Source organism: Notamacropus eugenii, chromosome 1 (assembly GCF_028372415.1).
Source record: "Notamacropus eugenii isolate mMacEug1 chromosome 1, mMacEug1.pri_v2, whole genome shotgun sequence".
NCBI lineage: Eukaryota > Metazoa > Chordata > Mammalia > Diprotodontia > Macropodidae > Notamacropus > Notamacropus eugenii.
In genome coordinates this window covers 377,911,801-377,927,200 of record NC_092872.1, presented here as the reverse complement: position 1 = coordinate 377,927,200, position 15,400 = coordinate 377,911,801, and the positions used below count along the sequence as shown (strand labels likewise).

Genomic DNA, 15,400 nt, shown 5'->3' with positions numbered 1-15,400 from the left:
GGATTGGAAAGCAAGAATTGGGTCTCTTTGGGAAAATATGACTTATGGGGTTCATGGCTGATGTTGGCAAACTTTTGAAGGGTTATCAAGTAGGAGAGAAATCTACTTGGTTCCTCTTGATCCCAGAGGATAGGAGTGGGAATGATGAGTAGAAGTTACAACGAGGCCCATTTTGGCCTCGTATAAGGAAAAACTTCCTAGCAACCAGTATTGCCCAAAGGGAGAATGAGATGCTTCCAGAGTGAATTACTGATCAAGAGAGATAGTCAAGCTGAAGCTGGGTGGCCACTTGTTGAAGGTGTTATAGAAAGGATTCCTGCACCAGGTAAGGGGTTACATAATATAATTTCTGAGTTTCTCAAAGAACTCTGAGATTCTGTGACCTGGGGAAAATTCCTTACCTTCTCTGGGTCTCAGTTTTCTCATCTGAAAAATATGGATAATTTCTATCTTGATTATGTCTGAGGGGAGTTGTGAAGATTCAAAGAGATTACGTTGTCTGACACTGAGTCAGACAATACACATTTATTAAGTGCCTGCTATGTTCCAGGCACTATACTTAGTGTTGGAGATGAGGAACTCCCAGTTTAATGGGTGCATTTTGTAAATGTGAATTATCACAGTGAACTTAGTGAACAGACCTTTAACTGTGAGGTGGAGCTCTAGTGTGCAACAAGGAGTGTGGGCCTTGGTTTATGGACTGCTTTCTAAATTTAAGGCCACGTAGCCCTCCAGTACAGTCCCTAAGAACCCTTTGCAAATAAAGGTTTGGGAATGGTATTGAGAACTGCATGACTTTCATTCAAATTCAAGGTTGGCCAAACCTGTCTGTACCAACTTAGGTTAATAATATCTCTTTTCTGGAACTCATTTTCTTCCTCTCTAACGTAAGGGACTGGTCAAGATATTTTCTCAGGGCTGTTTCAGTTCTAAATTCTATGCCCCTAAGTCCCTTTCAGAAGGATCTGGGTTGGACAGCTTCATTTGTCTTTTGCTAACCAGGATATCATATAACTTGCCTGCTTTGGAGTCTCCACCAAAGGCATACCCTTTAGAGACCTTCCAGAAAGAAGAAAGGAAATAGTAACAGCTTTTGGTAGTGGTCGTGGTGGGAAGAAGCAAAGGGGAGGGGGCGAAAGAAGAAGAGGTCACTTACATGGCCATTGATCTTATGAAAACATTCTGCTTCTCTCCCTCCTCATCTCCACCTCTTGGCTTCCTATAAGTCCCAGCTAAAATCCTGTCTTCTACAGGAAGCCTTTCCCAACCTCTCTTAATTCTAGTGCCTTTTTTCTGTTACTTATTTCCTATTTATTCTGAATATAGCTTTTTTTGGGGTATATATTTGTTTATTATCTCCCTCATTAAATTGTGAGCTTCTTGACATCAGGGACTGATCTCTTTTTGTATCGTCAGTGCTTAGCACAGTGGTACATAGTAGGAACTTAATAAATGTTGATTGATTGCCTAGAAAGCAAGACACCCTGTCTTTGAAGGGCTTCGAAAGTATAATGGGTTGTTTGAATAGTTAATATGTTCCTCATCAATAGAAGTATTAAAAAAGTAGCCAAGAGATACTTGCTTCAGGCAGAGATTGTGGCAAATGCGCTTTGGGGTTTCTTTCATACCTGAAATTCTGTGATTTCAAAGGTTAGACTTTGCTCCTTCAAACCCTCTTTCCGTCCCCATACCCCTACGCTCTAGTGTTTCTCTGTGTGGGCTCACTCTCTCCTCCAGTCAGGCCAAGTGCCTTCTCTGAGAGAAGAGATCTGGATTCAGGCTGGGAATGGAATTAAACAGCTAACAGTTTCCTCTGATTCATTCATTCCATTTGGTACTTAAAAGACTCAGTAGCCCCCCCAGGAGAGTCACTGCTCACCTAGGCAACATGAACTTTCCACATCTCCAAGTGCCCTAAATGATCTTTTAATCTCCAGAAGGAGGAATAGGCAGGATTATGTGTAGGAAGCCTAGACAACTCTCTCCATAGTGTGTTTCCAATGAGATAATGTATATACAGTGCTATGTAAACAACTTCAAAGTGCTATGTCAACTGTAAAGGGTTATATATGTGAACTAAAAGTATTTCAGAAGTACTAAGAGGACTACCTTCCACCCCCACATCTAAATAGCCCTGACAGATGCTGGGAAGTCCACCATTAATAAGGCTTTTTCTGTGAATTAAGCACAGTTCTTTCTAGGCTCTTCTTGAAAATTCAATTCCCTCTAGCTCTTCCACTCCTCCTCATGCCCAAGGGATCCCTGCACCTTACTCTAAGCAAGTTATGATAATAACAGCTTACATTTATATGAAATATATTGGTGTATGAAGTATACTATAGATACTGCCTAATTTGATCTTAACAACAGTATTAGGTAATACAATTCTTATTCCCATTTTGCAGCTGGGGAAACTCAGGCTCAGAGGGGGTTCATGACTTGCTTGAAGTCACAAAGCTAGTCAGTAACAGTCAGGACTCAAACCTAGACCCTTGGATTCCAGATGGACCCCACCATTCAGCAGTGACAGTAGCTGACCCCGTCCTTGCCTCCAACCCTCACCGAAGTGTGATTCACTTAGGCCAAAATGGTTGCTGGGAAGGGAAGTTAAAAAAAGAGGAGGGGGTATCAAAGATAAATTCCTCTGGCTTCACCCTCTTGCTGACCATTGGCCCATCTCCTCCCGGGAAGATTGTGGGCCTTTTGCTGATTGACAATCATCAGCAATCAGAACATTTCAGCTGGAAAGGATCTTTCTGTTTTGTGTCCTTTTTTTTTTTTGTAAACCATTCAAGAAAAAGCCAACAGCAGCCAAAACAAGGAATATGTTGGAACTTCTGTTGGTTCAGTGTTCTTCAGCATCAAACAAAATCTTCCATTTTCCAGGCCTTCTGTGTACCCTCTGTGCTGCTGCTGCGTTGGTGTAGGCCAGGGCTCTGGGCTGAGACAGTTCCAATACATCATGTCCCTGTGGCATCTGCCAGAGAGATGCTAAGCTCTCAGGAATCCTGGATGGGGCTATCCAAGCCTTCCATAGCAGGGGGAGGTGTGACGCTAAAGTACGCTGGGGTGGCTGGAGAAGAGAAAAGTCCAGCACTGGCTGTCTAGAGACCTGGATGACAACACTGCTTCTGCCTTTTACTGTCTGTGTGACTTTGGGCAAGTACCTTCATCTATTTGAGCTTCCATTTCCTCCTCTGTAAAATGAGCATCCTAATTACTGTCCTGACTCTTACAGGGCAGTTTGGGAGGATCAAATGAGATAGGAAAGGGTTTCAAAAAGCACAAAGCATTATATAATTATAAGGGATTATTATTATGGTTATTAGAGATAGTTTGGCATATTGGATTTAGGCTCAGACTTGAAATGCAGAAGACCTGGATTCAGATCTTGCTTCTGACTGACTATCTGTACAAGTCACTTAATTTCTCAGGGCCCCAGACAGCTGCCTAAGGCTAAATTATAGTAGTTGGTCCTTGGGCTAGGGGGAGCATTCATATACCGAGGTCCAGACTTGAGAAAATATCTATTGTCCCCATTGTCTTTCACATTTCAAGGCATCTGTGATCTCACCAGCATGCCTATTCCTTCCCCTTGGTGCAAGTTCTCATCGCCCTATGCCTGGACTTTTGCAATAGCCTACAAGCTGGTCTCCTCAACTCCTGTTTCTCCCTATTCCTGTCTACCTAGTCTTTTTAAAGAGCAAGTTTGACCATATCAGTATTCAATAAACTCCAGTGACTCCTCATCACCTTCAGGATTAATTATAAAATCCTTTGTTTGGCTTTCAAAATCGCCTATAACTTGACTACCTCCCTACCTTTACCTTTCCAGTCTCCTTACACTCCCTCCCCGCTCCCCCCCGACTCTGTAATTCAGGGACAACAGACTCCCTGCTTCTCCTCGACCAAATCACTCCACTTCCTGACTGAAAATTTTCACTCGTTGTTCCCCAGGTATGAATGCTCTCTCTCCTCATCTCTTCTTTCTGGCTTCTGCCAAATCTTAGCAAAAATCCCACCTTTTATAGGAAGTCTTTTCATTTCCTCTTTAATATCAGTGCCTTGCCTCTATGGATTAATTCCAGTTTACACTCTACAAGGGCATCTAGGTGCACAACTGGGCCTAGAGTTAGAAAGACCTGAGTGCAAATCTGGCCTGAGATACTTCCAAGCTGTGTGACTCTGGGCAAGTCACGTAAGCTGTTTGCCTCAGTTTCCTCACCTGTCCAATGAGTTGAAGAAGGAAATGGCAAACCACCCCAGTATCTTTGCCAGGAAAACCCTGAAAGAGATCACAAAGAGTCTGAAATGACTGAACAAACAACGCTACACGTAGCTTGTTTGTACATTGTCTCCCTCAATTAGGCTGTGAGCTCCTTGAGATCAGGGACTGTCTTTTGCCTTTCTTTATATTCTCTGCACTCAGTATAGTATCTGGCACAATAGGCATTTAATAAATCTTTATTGACTGACATCAGTGTGGATTGCAATCCATCTAAACCTTCTCATACAGTGTGATTCTCTTCCATGGCTTTCAAAGGGACGATCTCATATACTAGAAAAGTCTTCTCGGTCTTTTAATATTTCATGGGTTCAGTACTTGGATATCCATTTATCTCTCACTCTCAATATGTGAGCCATTCCCCTCCTTTTCTGGTCCTCCTCAAGGATGATAATAAGGTTTAAGAATCAATCAGGCATTATACGTCAGGCACACTACTGGGTACTTAAGATACAGAGACAAAAATGAAGCAGCCCTACCCTCAAGGGGTTTACATCTTATTGAGGGAAAAAACATACACATCGAATACATGCAAATTAAATACAAAGTAATTTGAGGTGGAGGGGAGAAGCAGTGGCTGTTGAAGGCATAGGGGAAAGCTTCCTCTCAGGGGAGATGTTTACGCTCAGCTTTGAAAGAAAGGAAGGATTCTAATGTGGGAGAGTGTATTCCAGGCACTGAGAAATGGAATGTTAAATACGAGGAAGATCAAGAAGGATGGACCACAGAGTAAGTGAACAGGAATAATGCATGATAAGCTTGGAAAAGTAATTACTTAAATAATTAAATAGAGATGATGGATGACTTTTGTGAGGATCATGGAAAAGGTATGACAAGCATGTTGTTTCAGTCATGTCAGACTCTTTGTGATCCCATCTGGGATACTGGAGCAGTTTATTCTTTCTTCTTCCATCTCATTTTACAGAGGAGGAAACTGAGGCAAACAGATTTAAGTGACTTGCCCAGGGTAACAGAGCTAGTAAATGTCTGAGCCCAGATTTGAACTCAGGAAGTTGAGTTGTCCTGACTCCAGGTCCTGCACTTGATTTATTGTATCAACTACATATACTTTTACTCGTCTCTACCTCTCATGGAAGTGCTGCTAGCTGTAGGAGGACAGGTGCTGGGCGTAAGTCTAAGTCTCAGTCCAAGGATCTGACTTTCTTGAGTCCAGAGAGATTGCAGGGTCATCGGTGGAAAGAACCTTAGAGGGAGAGTCCAGCCCCTTTGCTTTATAGATGAAGAGGTCCAGAGAATTTAAATTACCTTGCTAAAGTCACCCAACCAGTAAGTAAAAGAGTTGGGATTTGAACCCTGGTTTTTGGATACCAGCCCTGGGCTCCTTTTATATTGCCTTTTCAGGGCATAATAGCCCAGAATGAGTTTCTTAGTTGAGACAGAGGGGCTGAGGAGCAGGACCAGGAAGTTTCTGTGGGGCAGTGTTCCTGGCGGTAGGGAATACAGACCATGCTTTTGGTGGGTATGGTTAACCAGTTGAGTCAGCCCCAAGTAATGGTTAATAATACGGAAATCTAGAAGGTGCTGGTTTAGGCAGCTTCACTGTTAACAGCTCCCAACTGGAAGCTTTGTGCTTGGCTCCCAAGGGTACAGTCAACAGGCAGTGAGAAAGCCATTTTCTCAGTGTAACTCCCTGGATGCCCAGGTCCTGGCTAGGCCTGTGTTCTTTCTCACAGGCCATTAACAGTTTTCCACATTCTCAGTGATGGTCCCTGAGCTCCCAGCCCATCTGTTTAGCCCCTCCTTTCTTCCATTTCCTTAGCTGGGAGGCCAGGGCAGTGCCAAGTGGAAGGGATTCTAGACCAGTTATGAAAGGAACTCCTTGTTCTTTCTCTCCTGTCCTATCTGTTCCCTGCATGGATCTGCAATCATTCTGTTCTCCCTTGCCCCAATGCCATCTGATGATATCCGCCTGGCACCATACTGTGGACTTCAGGGGTAGTCTACCCACCAGGGACACAATCAGGGACTCACATACTCGCATCCAGGCTCCAGCACTATTCATGTGTCTTTGGGCAGATCTCTTTACTTCTTTGACACTGGTTCCTCATCTGTAAAATGGGAAGGACAACACTTTCACTTTCACAGACTTGTTGTGGAGGAAGTGTTTGGTGAACCAACTATAGGATTGTGAGCTAATATTAGGAATGTGTGAGTGTCCATGTGGGTGAGTAGAAAGAGCGTTGGACTTGGGGTCAAGGGACCCAGATTTGAATTCTGGCTCCAATAGTTATGGGACCATGAGGAAGTCGTTTAAACTCTTAGACCTTCAGTTACTTCATCTGTAAAATGGGAATAATAATTCCTACTTCATGGGGTTGATGTGGGTGGGGAAATCACTCTGTAAACCTTAAAGCACCACATTATTCTATTATTGTCATATACTCTGAGCCAAGATCCAGGCTTCTTCCTCTAACACTTGCCACCCCCTCTCACCTCCTCCAGGAGGGTCTCATTCTGCTAACCTTGTACTTCCCATTGACGCTCCACCCCCCCCCCCCCTCCCCCAGCCCTTGTCCTGTCCTGTCCTTTCACACACTCCCTAGCCACCAGCCCCCTCTCCCCCACACCCCCAGCCATCTGCTCCTTTCCCATACAAGAGGGGGGTGAATTGTCTGTGCTGTTTTCAGAGATTTTTCTGCTGCTTCTCAGGCTGCTTAGGAGACAATTCTGTAAATATGCCTTTGAAACAGCAACAAAAACAAAAGAAAGAAAAGAAAAGTGAGCAAACCTAGGCTTGAAATCTAGCTGTCTCTGACAGTGTGAAGGCAAGTCATTTCTCACTGGACCTCAGTTTCCTCATCTACAAAATGAGGCACTTGAATTTGATATGCTTCATAGGCTCTAAGCATCTCTGTAGCTTTAAATCTCTGTGACTTAAGTAGCAAAGCTAGAAATTGATCCCAAGATCTAAAATCCAATGGTCTTTCTGCTATATCCCACATTGTCTTTTCTTCCTTCCATCCTTCCATCCTTCCATCCTTCCTTCTTTCCCCCCTCTCCCTTCCTCCCTCCTTTCTCTCCCTTTCTCCTTCCCTCCATTCTCTTTCTTCCCTCCCTCCCTCCCTCCCTCCCTCCCTCCTTCCTTCCTTCCTTCCTTCCTTCCTTCCTTCCTTCCTTCCTTCCTTCCTTCCTTCCTTCCTTCCTTCCTTCCTCCCTCCCTCCATCCCCAGGTTTAGTGCCGAAAGGGACCTTCAAGCTCATCCAGTCCCATTTATGTCCCATTTTATAGATGAGGAGCTAGGATCCAGAGGGTTTGCCTAACATCACACAGGCAGCAAGTAGCAGAACCAGGATTTGAAGTCAGGTCTTTTGATTTTTAAAGCCAGCATTATTTCCATTATACCAGTCTGGGACCACTCTGACCCCTAGCTCTTCTTATAGCTATAGAATGAAGCTCTCGAGAAGTTCCAGGGAAAGAAGCCTTGGGAATTAATAGTTAGTATTTATATAACACTCGAAGGTTTACAAAGCAATCCCTTTCAGCTCTAACCCTATGGTCTTAATTAGACTGTAAGTTCTTCAGCTGTGGGGACTATGGCTCGACAACATGGTGGGTTGGAAGAAGTACTGAGCTGTACTGTCAGGAGCCCTGGGTTACGGTCTCATGTCTGCACTAACTCACTGTGTAACCTTGGACAAATCCTTTCCTCTCTGGAGACGTCAGTTTCCCTATCTGTAAAATGAAGGCATTTGAAATAATGACCTCTATGGAGTCTTCTAGCTCTCATATTTTGAAGAGGCTTGTTTAGGGTGCTCTGAGCCCTTGCCCCTATCCCTATAGTCCTGGTCCTCAGTGGCCCTGTTCCCTTGCAGAACTGTGCTCTCCTACCTCCTGGCCCAGAATGAGGCCTCTCCCCCTCTCCAGCACTTGTCCTATCACCGATGGCTAGAGTTCTGCTTCTGAACACTCATGTTCTTTTGGCTTTTTTCCTCCTTCTTCCTCAGGGGTGCCTTTTCCATCGTTAGAAGATGTGTGAAAGTGTTAGCTGGTCAAGAGTATGCAGCCAAGATTATCAACACGAAGAAGCTGTCAGCCCGAGGTAAGTGACTAGGCTCTGTGTTTCTCCTTCCCTCCTGGGATTCTTTTTTCGTTTTTCTCACCTCTACACCCCATTCCCCAACTAGTGGCCTTGGGTCAAGGTCAGACCCTATCTTGCCTGAGAAGAACTTGGGGGGAAGGAGGGGAAGGACGGAGGAGGAGAAATGGCCTCCCTCCACCTTCTTCTTAGATTCTAGTTCTTTGTTCTATCTTTGGCCCTGAATTTGAAGTCAGAGGACCTGGTTTTGGATCTTGGCTCCTGCCATTTATTAGTTGTGTGACCTTGGGAAAATCATCTAACTTTTCTGGGCTTTGGTTTTCTTCTCTATAAAAGGATTTAAGAGCACATGTCCTTCTTTCAGGCTCTTTCCTGCTCCAAATGCTTTGCTTTGATAAATTTCTATTTGCACTTTGGAATCATACCATTGCTTCTTTTAGAAGGATGCGGATGCTAAAGACTGCAGTTGATCTGACATGCTGTGGGGTTTTTGGGGCTAACATATGCTTCTACTTTTAGCTAAATCTATAGGTAAAGAAGTGGCTTTGTAGATATTCTTTTCCTTCTACTTGGGTACGGAGAGATCCAAGGTAAAAAATGGCCATCTTCTCTGCCTCTTATTCCCCCTCCCCCAATCCTTGAGGCAGTTATAAGTGCAGGATCTTCTATTTCCCCCTATGAAATTGCATCAGAGCTATCATGGCATAGTGGATAGATTGGATAGATTGTTAGATTTGGAGCCAGCGAAGCCTGAATTCAAATCCTGCATCTCATATCTAATGGCTGCATGACCCTGGCTAAGTCATTTAATCTGATTGAGCTATAGATAGATCCTCAATATCTATTCAATCCAATGAGCATTTATTAAGTCTTCACCATATTCCAGACACTGTGCTTAGGATACAAAGACAGAACCAAAAATATGACCCTAAGGAGGATATGATCTCTTGGTGGGGGAGACTGTTCCATACTTAGGACCAAGAACACATATGATAATCTGTGGAGGGAGAAAGTACAAATCAGGGGATTTGTACTTTCAGGATCAGGAAAGGCTTCCTGTAACCTTGAAGAAAGCCAGGGATTTTAACGGGTGGAGGTAATGAGTGAGTGCATTCCAGGCATTCCAGGAATGGAGGGACCATGTGTGCAAAAGAGCAGAGGTAGGAGATGAATGTCAACCTGGGAAACAAGGAACAGTTCAATTTGCCTGGAATTTGTCTGCTAATTAAGGATGAGTTAAAGCACTCATTGAAGGAAGGATTTCTCACGTCATTGAAACCTTAATATATAGATGTAAATTTCATCATATTAGATATGATGTAACCTTTTAGAATATAAACAGGGTTGTAGGTAGTAGTAGTCAGATTTACAGCTGCTGGGTACTCATCAATCCATGACTTCCTTATTTTTTCAGTCTTTCATCTACATGAATGAATGTCTGCTTAAAGCAGTGCACTTTATGAATACCTATGCTCACGTTGATATAGTATTTTAGATTTTCCAAATCATTTTGTCATATGACTCTCTGAGGTAGGTAGTGTATTACTATCTCCATTTTACAGATGAAGAAAGTGAGGGTCAGAGAGGTAATGGGACTTTCCAAGGGTCACATCTCTAATAAGTATCGGAGCTGGGATTCAAGCCCAGGTCTCTTCTGACACCAGGTCCAACATTCTTCTCACTACTCTAAGTTACCTCTCTGGTTAACGCAGGGTGCAAGAGGATCCTGGCCCCTTGTTTTCCAGTCTTCTTCTCTTTTTACTCTTCTTAATTCCTTTTCAGAATTAATGCCAATCACCTGAAGGGCTCTATGTCTGTTAATCTGGAAGAATAACTTTCCTCCCCTGATCTACCATCATATTAGACCTGTTTGGGATTAACATAGACTGGACATGGCTTAATTGCGCCTCTGCCTGCAGCTGTCAAATTCTGACATTTGACATCTTCCTAATTTTATCTGGTGTCCTTGAAATCTTAATCTGATGTCAGTCAGGTTAGGCGGAGCCAGGCACCAGATGCCCCTGAAAACACCATAGTTCATACCCGATATACTCGTGCCTGACTCAGGACAAGGTCTTAATTCCACCCTATCCCAGAAACTCTTCAACCTCTCCCAGGATCTAAAAGCCCCTCTCTTTCCCTGGTCCAAGACTGGTTGTTGGGAAAGATACCTGCAGGTCTCCCCATTACATAGGACCCCTCCAATTAGGACTGCTCCCAGTTAGAAATGTGCCTGGATGAGTCCTACTGGGGGTGGTCCAGGGCCTGAGACAAGCGACAAAGAAGGAAAATGCTTGCCCCAATCCCCTTGTAGACCTGCTTATAAAGGGGTTAGTTCTGCTTTCCCTTTCCATGTCCCTAAGAGGAAACAAAAGCCTTTGGATCAACACTGAGCCTCTCTTCCCACCCATCCCTTGTAGTGCTTGACTCAGCCTGTATTTCTTCTTGTGTTGGGCAGAGCATAAAATCCAGTGGGTTACTTCTAGGATCAGAAGAGCTAACTTTTATATATCTCTTTAAAGTTTGCTATATTTATATATGTTATCTCATTTGATCTTCACAGAAAACATCTGAGGAAAGTACTATTCTTATTCCCATTATGCACATGAAAAAATTGAGGTACAGATATAGATTAAGGGACCTACCCAGGATGACACATGATAGTAAGTGTCTGAGACAGGATTCAAACTCAAGTCTTCCTGACTTCAACTCTAGCACACACTATGCAAACGGCCATACTGGTAACTGAAAATTCTAGTCACTGAGGTGTTGTGGGACTTTCCCTTACATGTCTTTCAGTTTTTTTTTCAGTCATGTCTGACTCTTTGTGACCCCATTTGGGGTTTTCTTGGCAAAGGTACTGGAGCGGTTCCATTTCCTTTTCCAGGTCATTTTACAGATGAGGAAACTGAGGCAAACAGAGGTTGAGTGTAGTGCCCAGGATCACCCAGTGAGGAATTGTCTGAAGCTGGATTTGAATTCAGATCTTCCAGATTCCAGGCTGGGGTCTCTGTCCAATGCATCACCTACTGACTAAGCCCCACTACTTTCAAGCCCCTAGGCCTCCTTAGAGCTTAGCCTTCCAGCTGGAAAGAAGCTTAGTACAATTTCTCTGAGTAAATTTTTCTGCTGGCTATTCAGGCACTGGCACCAAGTTAAAAAAAATTTCTTACTTCTTACTCCTGGGAATATTTGAAATAGCTCGAGACATCCTTAGCTCTCTGGGGAGTCTACTCCTGACTCCCCCAATCAGAAGAGCAATGCTAGGCAAACTGAGAAATCTTGTTCAGTGACTTTACTTTACAGATAAGGAAACTGAGGCTCAAAGGTGGGAGGAACTTCCCCTGAAATCACACAGTAAATAAGCAGAAAAGTCAAGATCTGAACCCAGGTATTCTCACTCCAAATCTAGTTTTCTCTCCTCTGTATCATGTTTGTTGCCTTTATGTCAGTGTGAGAAGGGAGGAGGTGTGGAAGGTTCCAAAGTCATTGTGGGAGGTGGTGGTGATGGTGATGGTGGTGCCTGGCTCCTGGCTTTCATCTGTGTTTGGGAATGAGGTTGGAGAGTGGTTGGTTTCCTTGGCACTCAGCCATCCCATAGAACAAGGAAGCCTCTGTGACCAAAATCCCAGGCCTTAACAAGCAATGGAACCTATCAGCTTAGCATCTCTGGTCTAGTTCCTTTGCTTTCTCTGCGCAGTTCTGTGAAGGTTATGGCCAAAAGCCATGTGCAGGAATGTTATATCAATGGGGTTCCAAAAATAAATTATAGATTATCCAAAAACGTGAGTTGCTGGTCAGAGGAGAGACTTCCAAATGGTACCCAAGAAGTGGGACCCAGGCATCTCACAATGGGCTTACTTCTTAATTCAGCACTCAAGTAGGACCCATTTGAAGGAATGGGAAAAAGGAAATCGGGGTGTGAGAAGGGATATTTCTCTCTGTTTCCATATTCCTGTCTTGTTTTTGTCTCCCAAGTTACTGGGGTTCAGTTGGGTAAGATCTCCCAAGCCCTTCTGACTTTTAGATCTTCGGATGTTTCTATTCTGATTGGGTGGGAAATTGGGCAGGACCTGAATCCTAGTCCTGGATCTAGCAGTAATTTGCTGGGTGATAGAAGACAAGGCATTGGACTAGCTCTTCCAATAACTGTGGCTCTGTAAGTTAAAATAAGGGAGGAAGAGGCACATGGCAGATAGAAAACCAGCCTTCAAGTCAGGAAGACCTGAGTTCAAGTCCTGATTATGAAACATACTGGCCATGTGACTTTGGGCAAGTCAAATTAATTAGCTTTGAAGTGCTTCAGATGACTCCCTTTTTGAGTTGGTGCCAGTTTACATTGACAAAGGAAATTTTTCTGATAGGAGTTCCCTACACCAATGAGATATAAATGTAAAATAGCTCATGTAATATATTAAAGTTAATCAAGTGCCTTCCTTATGACAACTCTGTGAGGTAAGAACTATAGCTTTTCCTATCTAGGTCTTTCAGATGGGGAAACTGATACCCCTAAAGGACCAAAGTCCCTGGGGTCATGGAGCTAGTAAAGGTGAGAAGGATTTGAGTTCAGGTCTTTCTTATTCAGAGTCTAGCACTGAATAGTGCTCTCCTTCTAGTACCATGCTGCCTTAAAACAAAGGATGAATTTGGAGATACTGATTCTCTCTTGCAGTCTTGGCAGAGTTATTTCCTATTTAACCAAGCAAAGTGGACTAGGCCTGGAGCTGTATGAAATCTGGTCAAGCTTGAGAGACATCAGGCAATAGGCATTAAATAAACATGGGAAAGAAAATATATCCAAGGAGAGGGCATGGTACTTTCAATACAACAATATTAGAACTGCCAGGAAAATGTGACTGTGTGTGTTCTTGGCTGCCACCCCTCTCCCCACCCTCCCTCCACTTGGATGAAATCCTTTCTAGCTAACTTCTTCCTCAGGGACTGGGGAGGTAAGTAAATTGACTTTCTTCCTACAGAGATTCCCTGCTTACTACGCCATCTTCCCATCGGTTCTTAGTTTGTCTTGTGCTGGCCCATCTCTTTGCTGTAGAATCTTTTCCTTTTTCTAGGAAGTAACTTGTCCTGATGAAGGGATAGGGAAAGGTCAAGGATTTTCCAGATCCTTTCTAAACAGCCCCTCCTATCAGCTGGAAAGTTTAGCTGGGAAGCATCTGTAATTGGTGGAAAAGCAACATGTCAGTTTTGATCTGTGCTTCTCCAGAATTCTGAGAGGTGGTGCTGGGGCTGGAAATTGAGGCTTGGGCAGGGACTGGGCTGAGGTGGGGGCAGGCTTTGAGGAGCTGATGAAATGAAACATTTCATACTATTCCTTTCCTCTGCATTCCAGCCAGACCCAATTACTCACTGTCTCTGATCTCATCTTGACCTCTTTGGTCTTCCTGCATTTTTCTTGTACTGTTTCTCATTCCTGAAATGGATTCCTCCAGTTCCTGTCTCCTTCTTTTTTGAAATTCCCCTCTCACCTTTTAGTCCCAACTCTGGTGCCAGTTTCTCTAGGAAGCCTGCCTATCTTCTCTTTCCTGATGAAAGTTGTTTCTACCGCCTTAGATTTCCTATAGCACCCCCACGTTCTCCCCTTTGTACTTACGCATGATTCTGTGATTGGGGACCAGGCCCATACTCACCTTTGTGCCAAGACTGGACATCTAGGAATTGGAGGCTTTAGAAAAGGGGATGAAACCATAAGAGTTCTACCTCCCTCTCTAGAAGGATCAGGGGAAGGAGAAAGGATGTTGTGGGGAGTGGTTTCACCAAGGACAGGGTACCTGTGGCCTGCCACAGGCTCACCAATAGGGCACCTGTGGCCTTGTGTCTTATATTAGGACATTCTGTACTCTAAGGCTTTATCCTTGTCCACATCTACTTTGCCCTTCAAAAATGGTGGTAAATAAATAATCTCAAGGAAGGAGGGGCACAGGGCCAGGAGCTATGATCTAGAACCACTTTCTTTGAGCTTTTCTTTAAAAAAAAAAAATGATAGGCAGGGCTGACCCCAGAGCTGGGACAGTGCATGTGTTATATACTGGAGGTAGGCTTCCCTCTCTCTCCTATGTGGCCACCAGCTCTGGTCTCAGAGAAATCCAATTCTTCTAATTTCCCAGAGGCCTAGGCTTGGATACAAGCCCTTCTTTCTCCTTAATTCACCTAGGACCCAGGTAGGATTTTCCAGCAGGATTTCTCAAGCAGTGGCCAAGAATGAGTAAAAACAAACTTCCTACCACAGGTATCTCATCCTAAATCCTCCCTAATTTGGCTGTAGAGATCATCCAGCCTCCTGAGCTTACTGATCCTGTGTCCATCTAACTAGACTTGGCCTTGCCACAATAAGATAACCTGCTAAGACCTGGTCTCATCAGTGCCAAGGAACTTCAATAGCTCTGGGCATGGGCTGTTAGGGAATAAAGAAGCCTTGGTAAGTGCACTTACAGTCTGGCTTCAAGAGATGACCTCTTTCCTTTAAAATCTTTGGTTGATAGCCTTGCAGAATATCCCCTCCCTTAGAACTTAGAACATCAGAGCTAGAAGGGACCTTAGGACAGTGACTGAGAGAGCTGGAGGGACCTTAGAATGGGCTATAGATTGGTAGAGCTCAGAAGGGAGTCCAGAGATAAGTTGATAATGTAAACTTTTTTCTACAGATGAGAAAATTTCCTCTCCCCTCCCGCCATAGTGAAGAAGGGACTTTAGGGGTTCAGAGGGGAGATGAGGAAACTACTGCATCTTTGGAAGGAAAAATCCACTTCACTCTCCCACCCACAGTCCAACCCAATACAGCTCTGACCTGGAGTTCCTTGTGTTTCAGATCATCAGAAGCTGGAACGAGAGGCCCGCATTTGCCGCCTGCTGAAGCATCCAAACATTGGTAAGACAATCTGCCCTTCTTTGCTCCCCACCAAGGAGAGGGATGACAGAGGGCTGCACTTGTGGGTAAGAGAATCAGGAATGCGGCAAGAGTGGGGTTCCAGCAGGTGGTGAGGATGGGGCTTGTGATTCTTGAAGTTGTGTGCTGACTCCTGGGCAGAATGGGGGAGGGGGG

The 15,400-nt window shown here is 44.1% G+C and overlaps 1 protein-coding gene across 3 annotated transcripts in view; it reads left to right on the top strand.

Moving 5' to 3' along the window:
• CAMK2A (calcium/calmodulin dependent protein kinase II alpha) overlaps positions 1 to 15,400 on the top strand; it is an 89,060-nt gene that overhangs the window by 8,774 nt on the left and 64,886 nt on the right. For all 3 annotated transcript variants that reach the window (XM_072630705.1, XM_072630706.1, XM_072630707.1), the window contains exons 3-4: positions 8,252 to 8,346; positions 15,167 to 15,226. In XM_072630705.1, the coding sequence (XP_072486806.1) occupies positions 8,252 to 8,346; positions 15,167 to 15,226 (155 nt within the window). The remainder of the gene's footprint in view (positions 1 to 8,251; positions 8,347 to 15,166; positions 15,227 to 15,400) is intronic.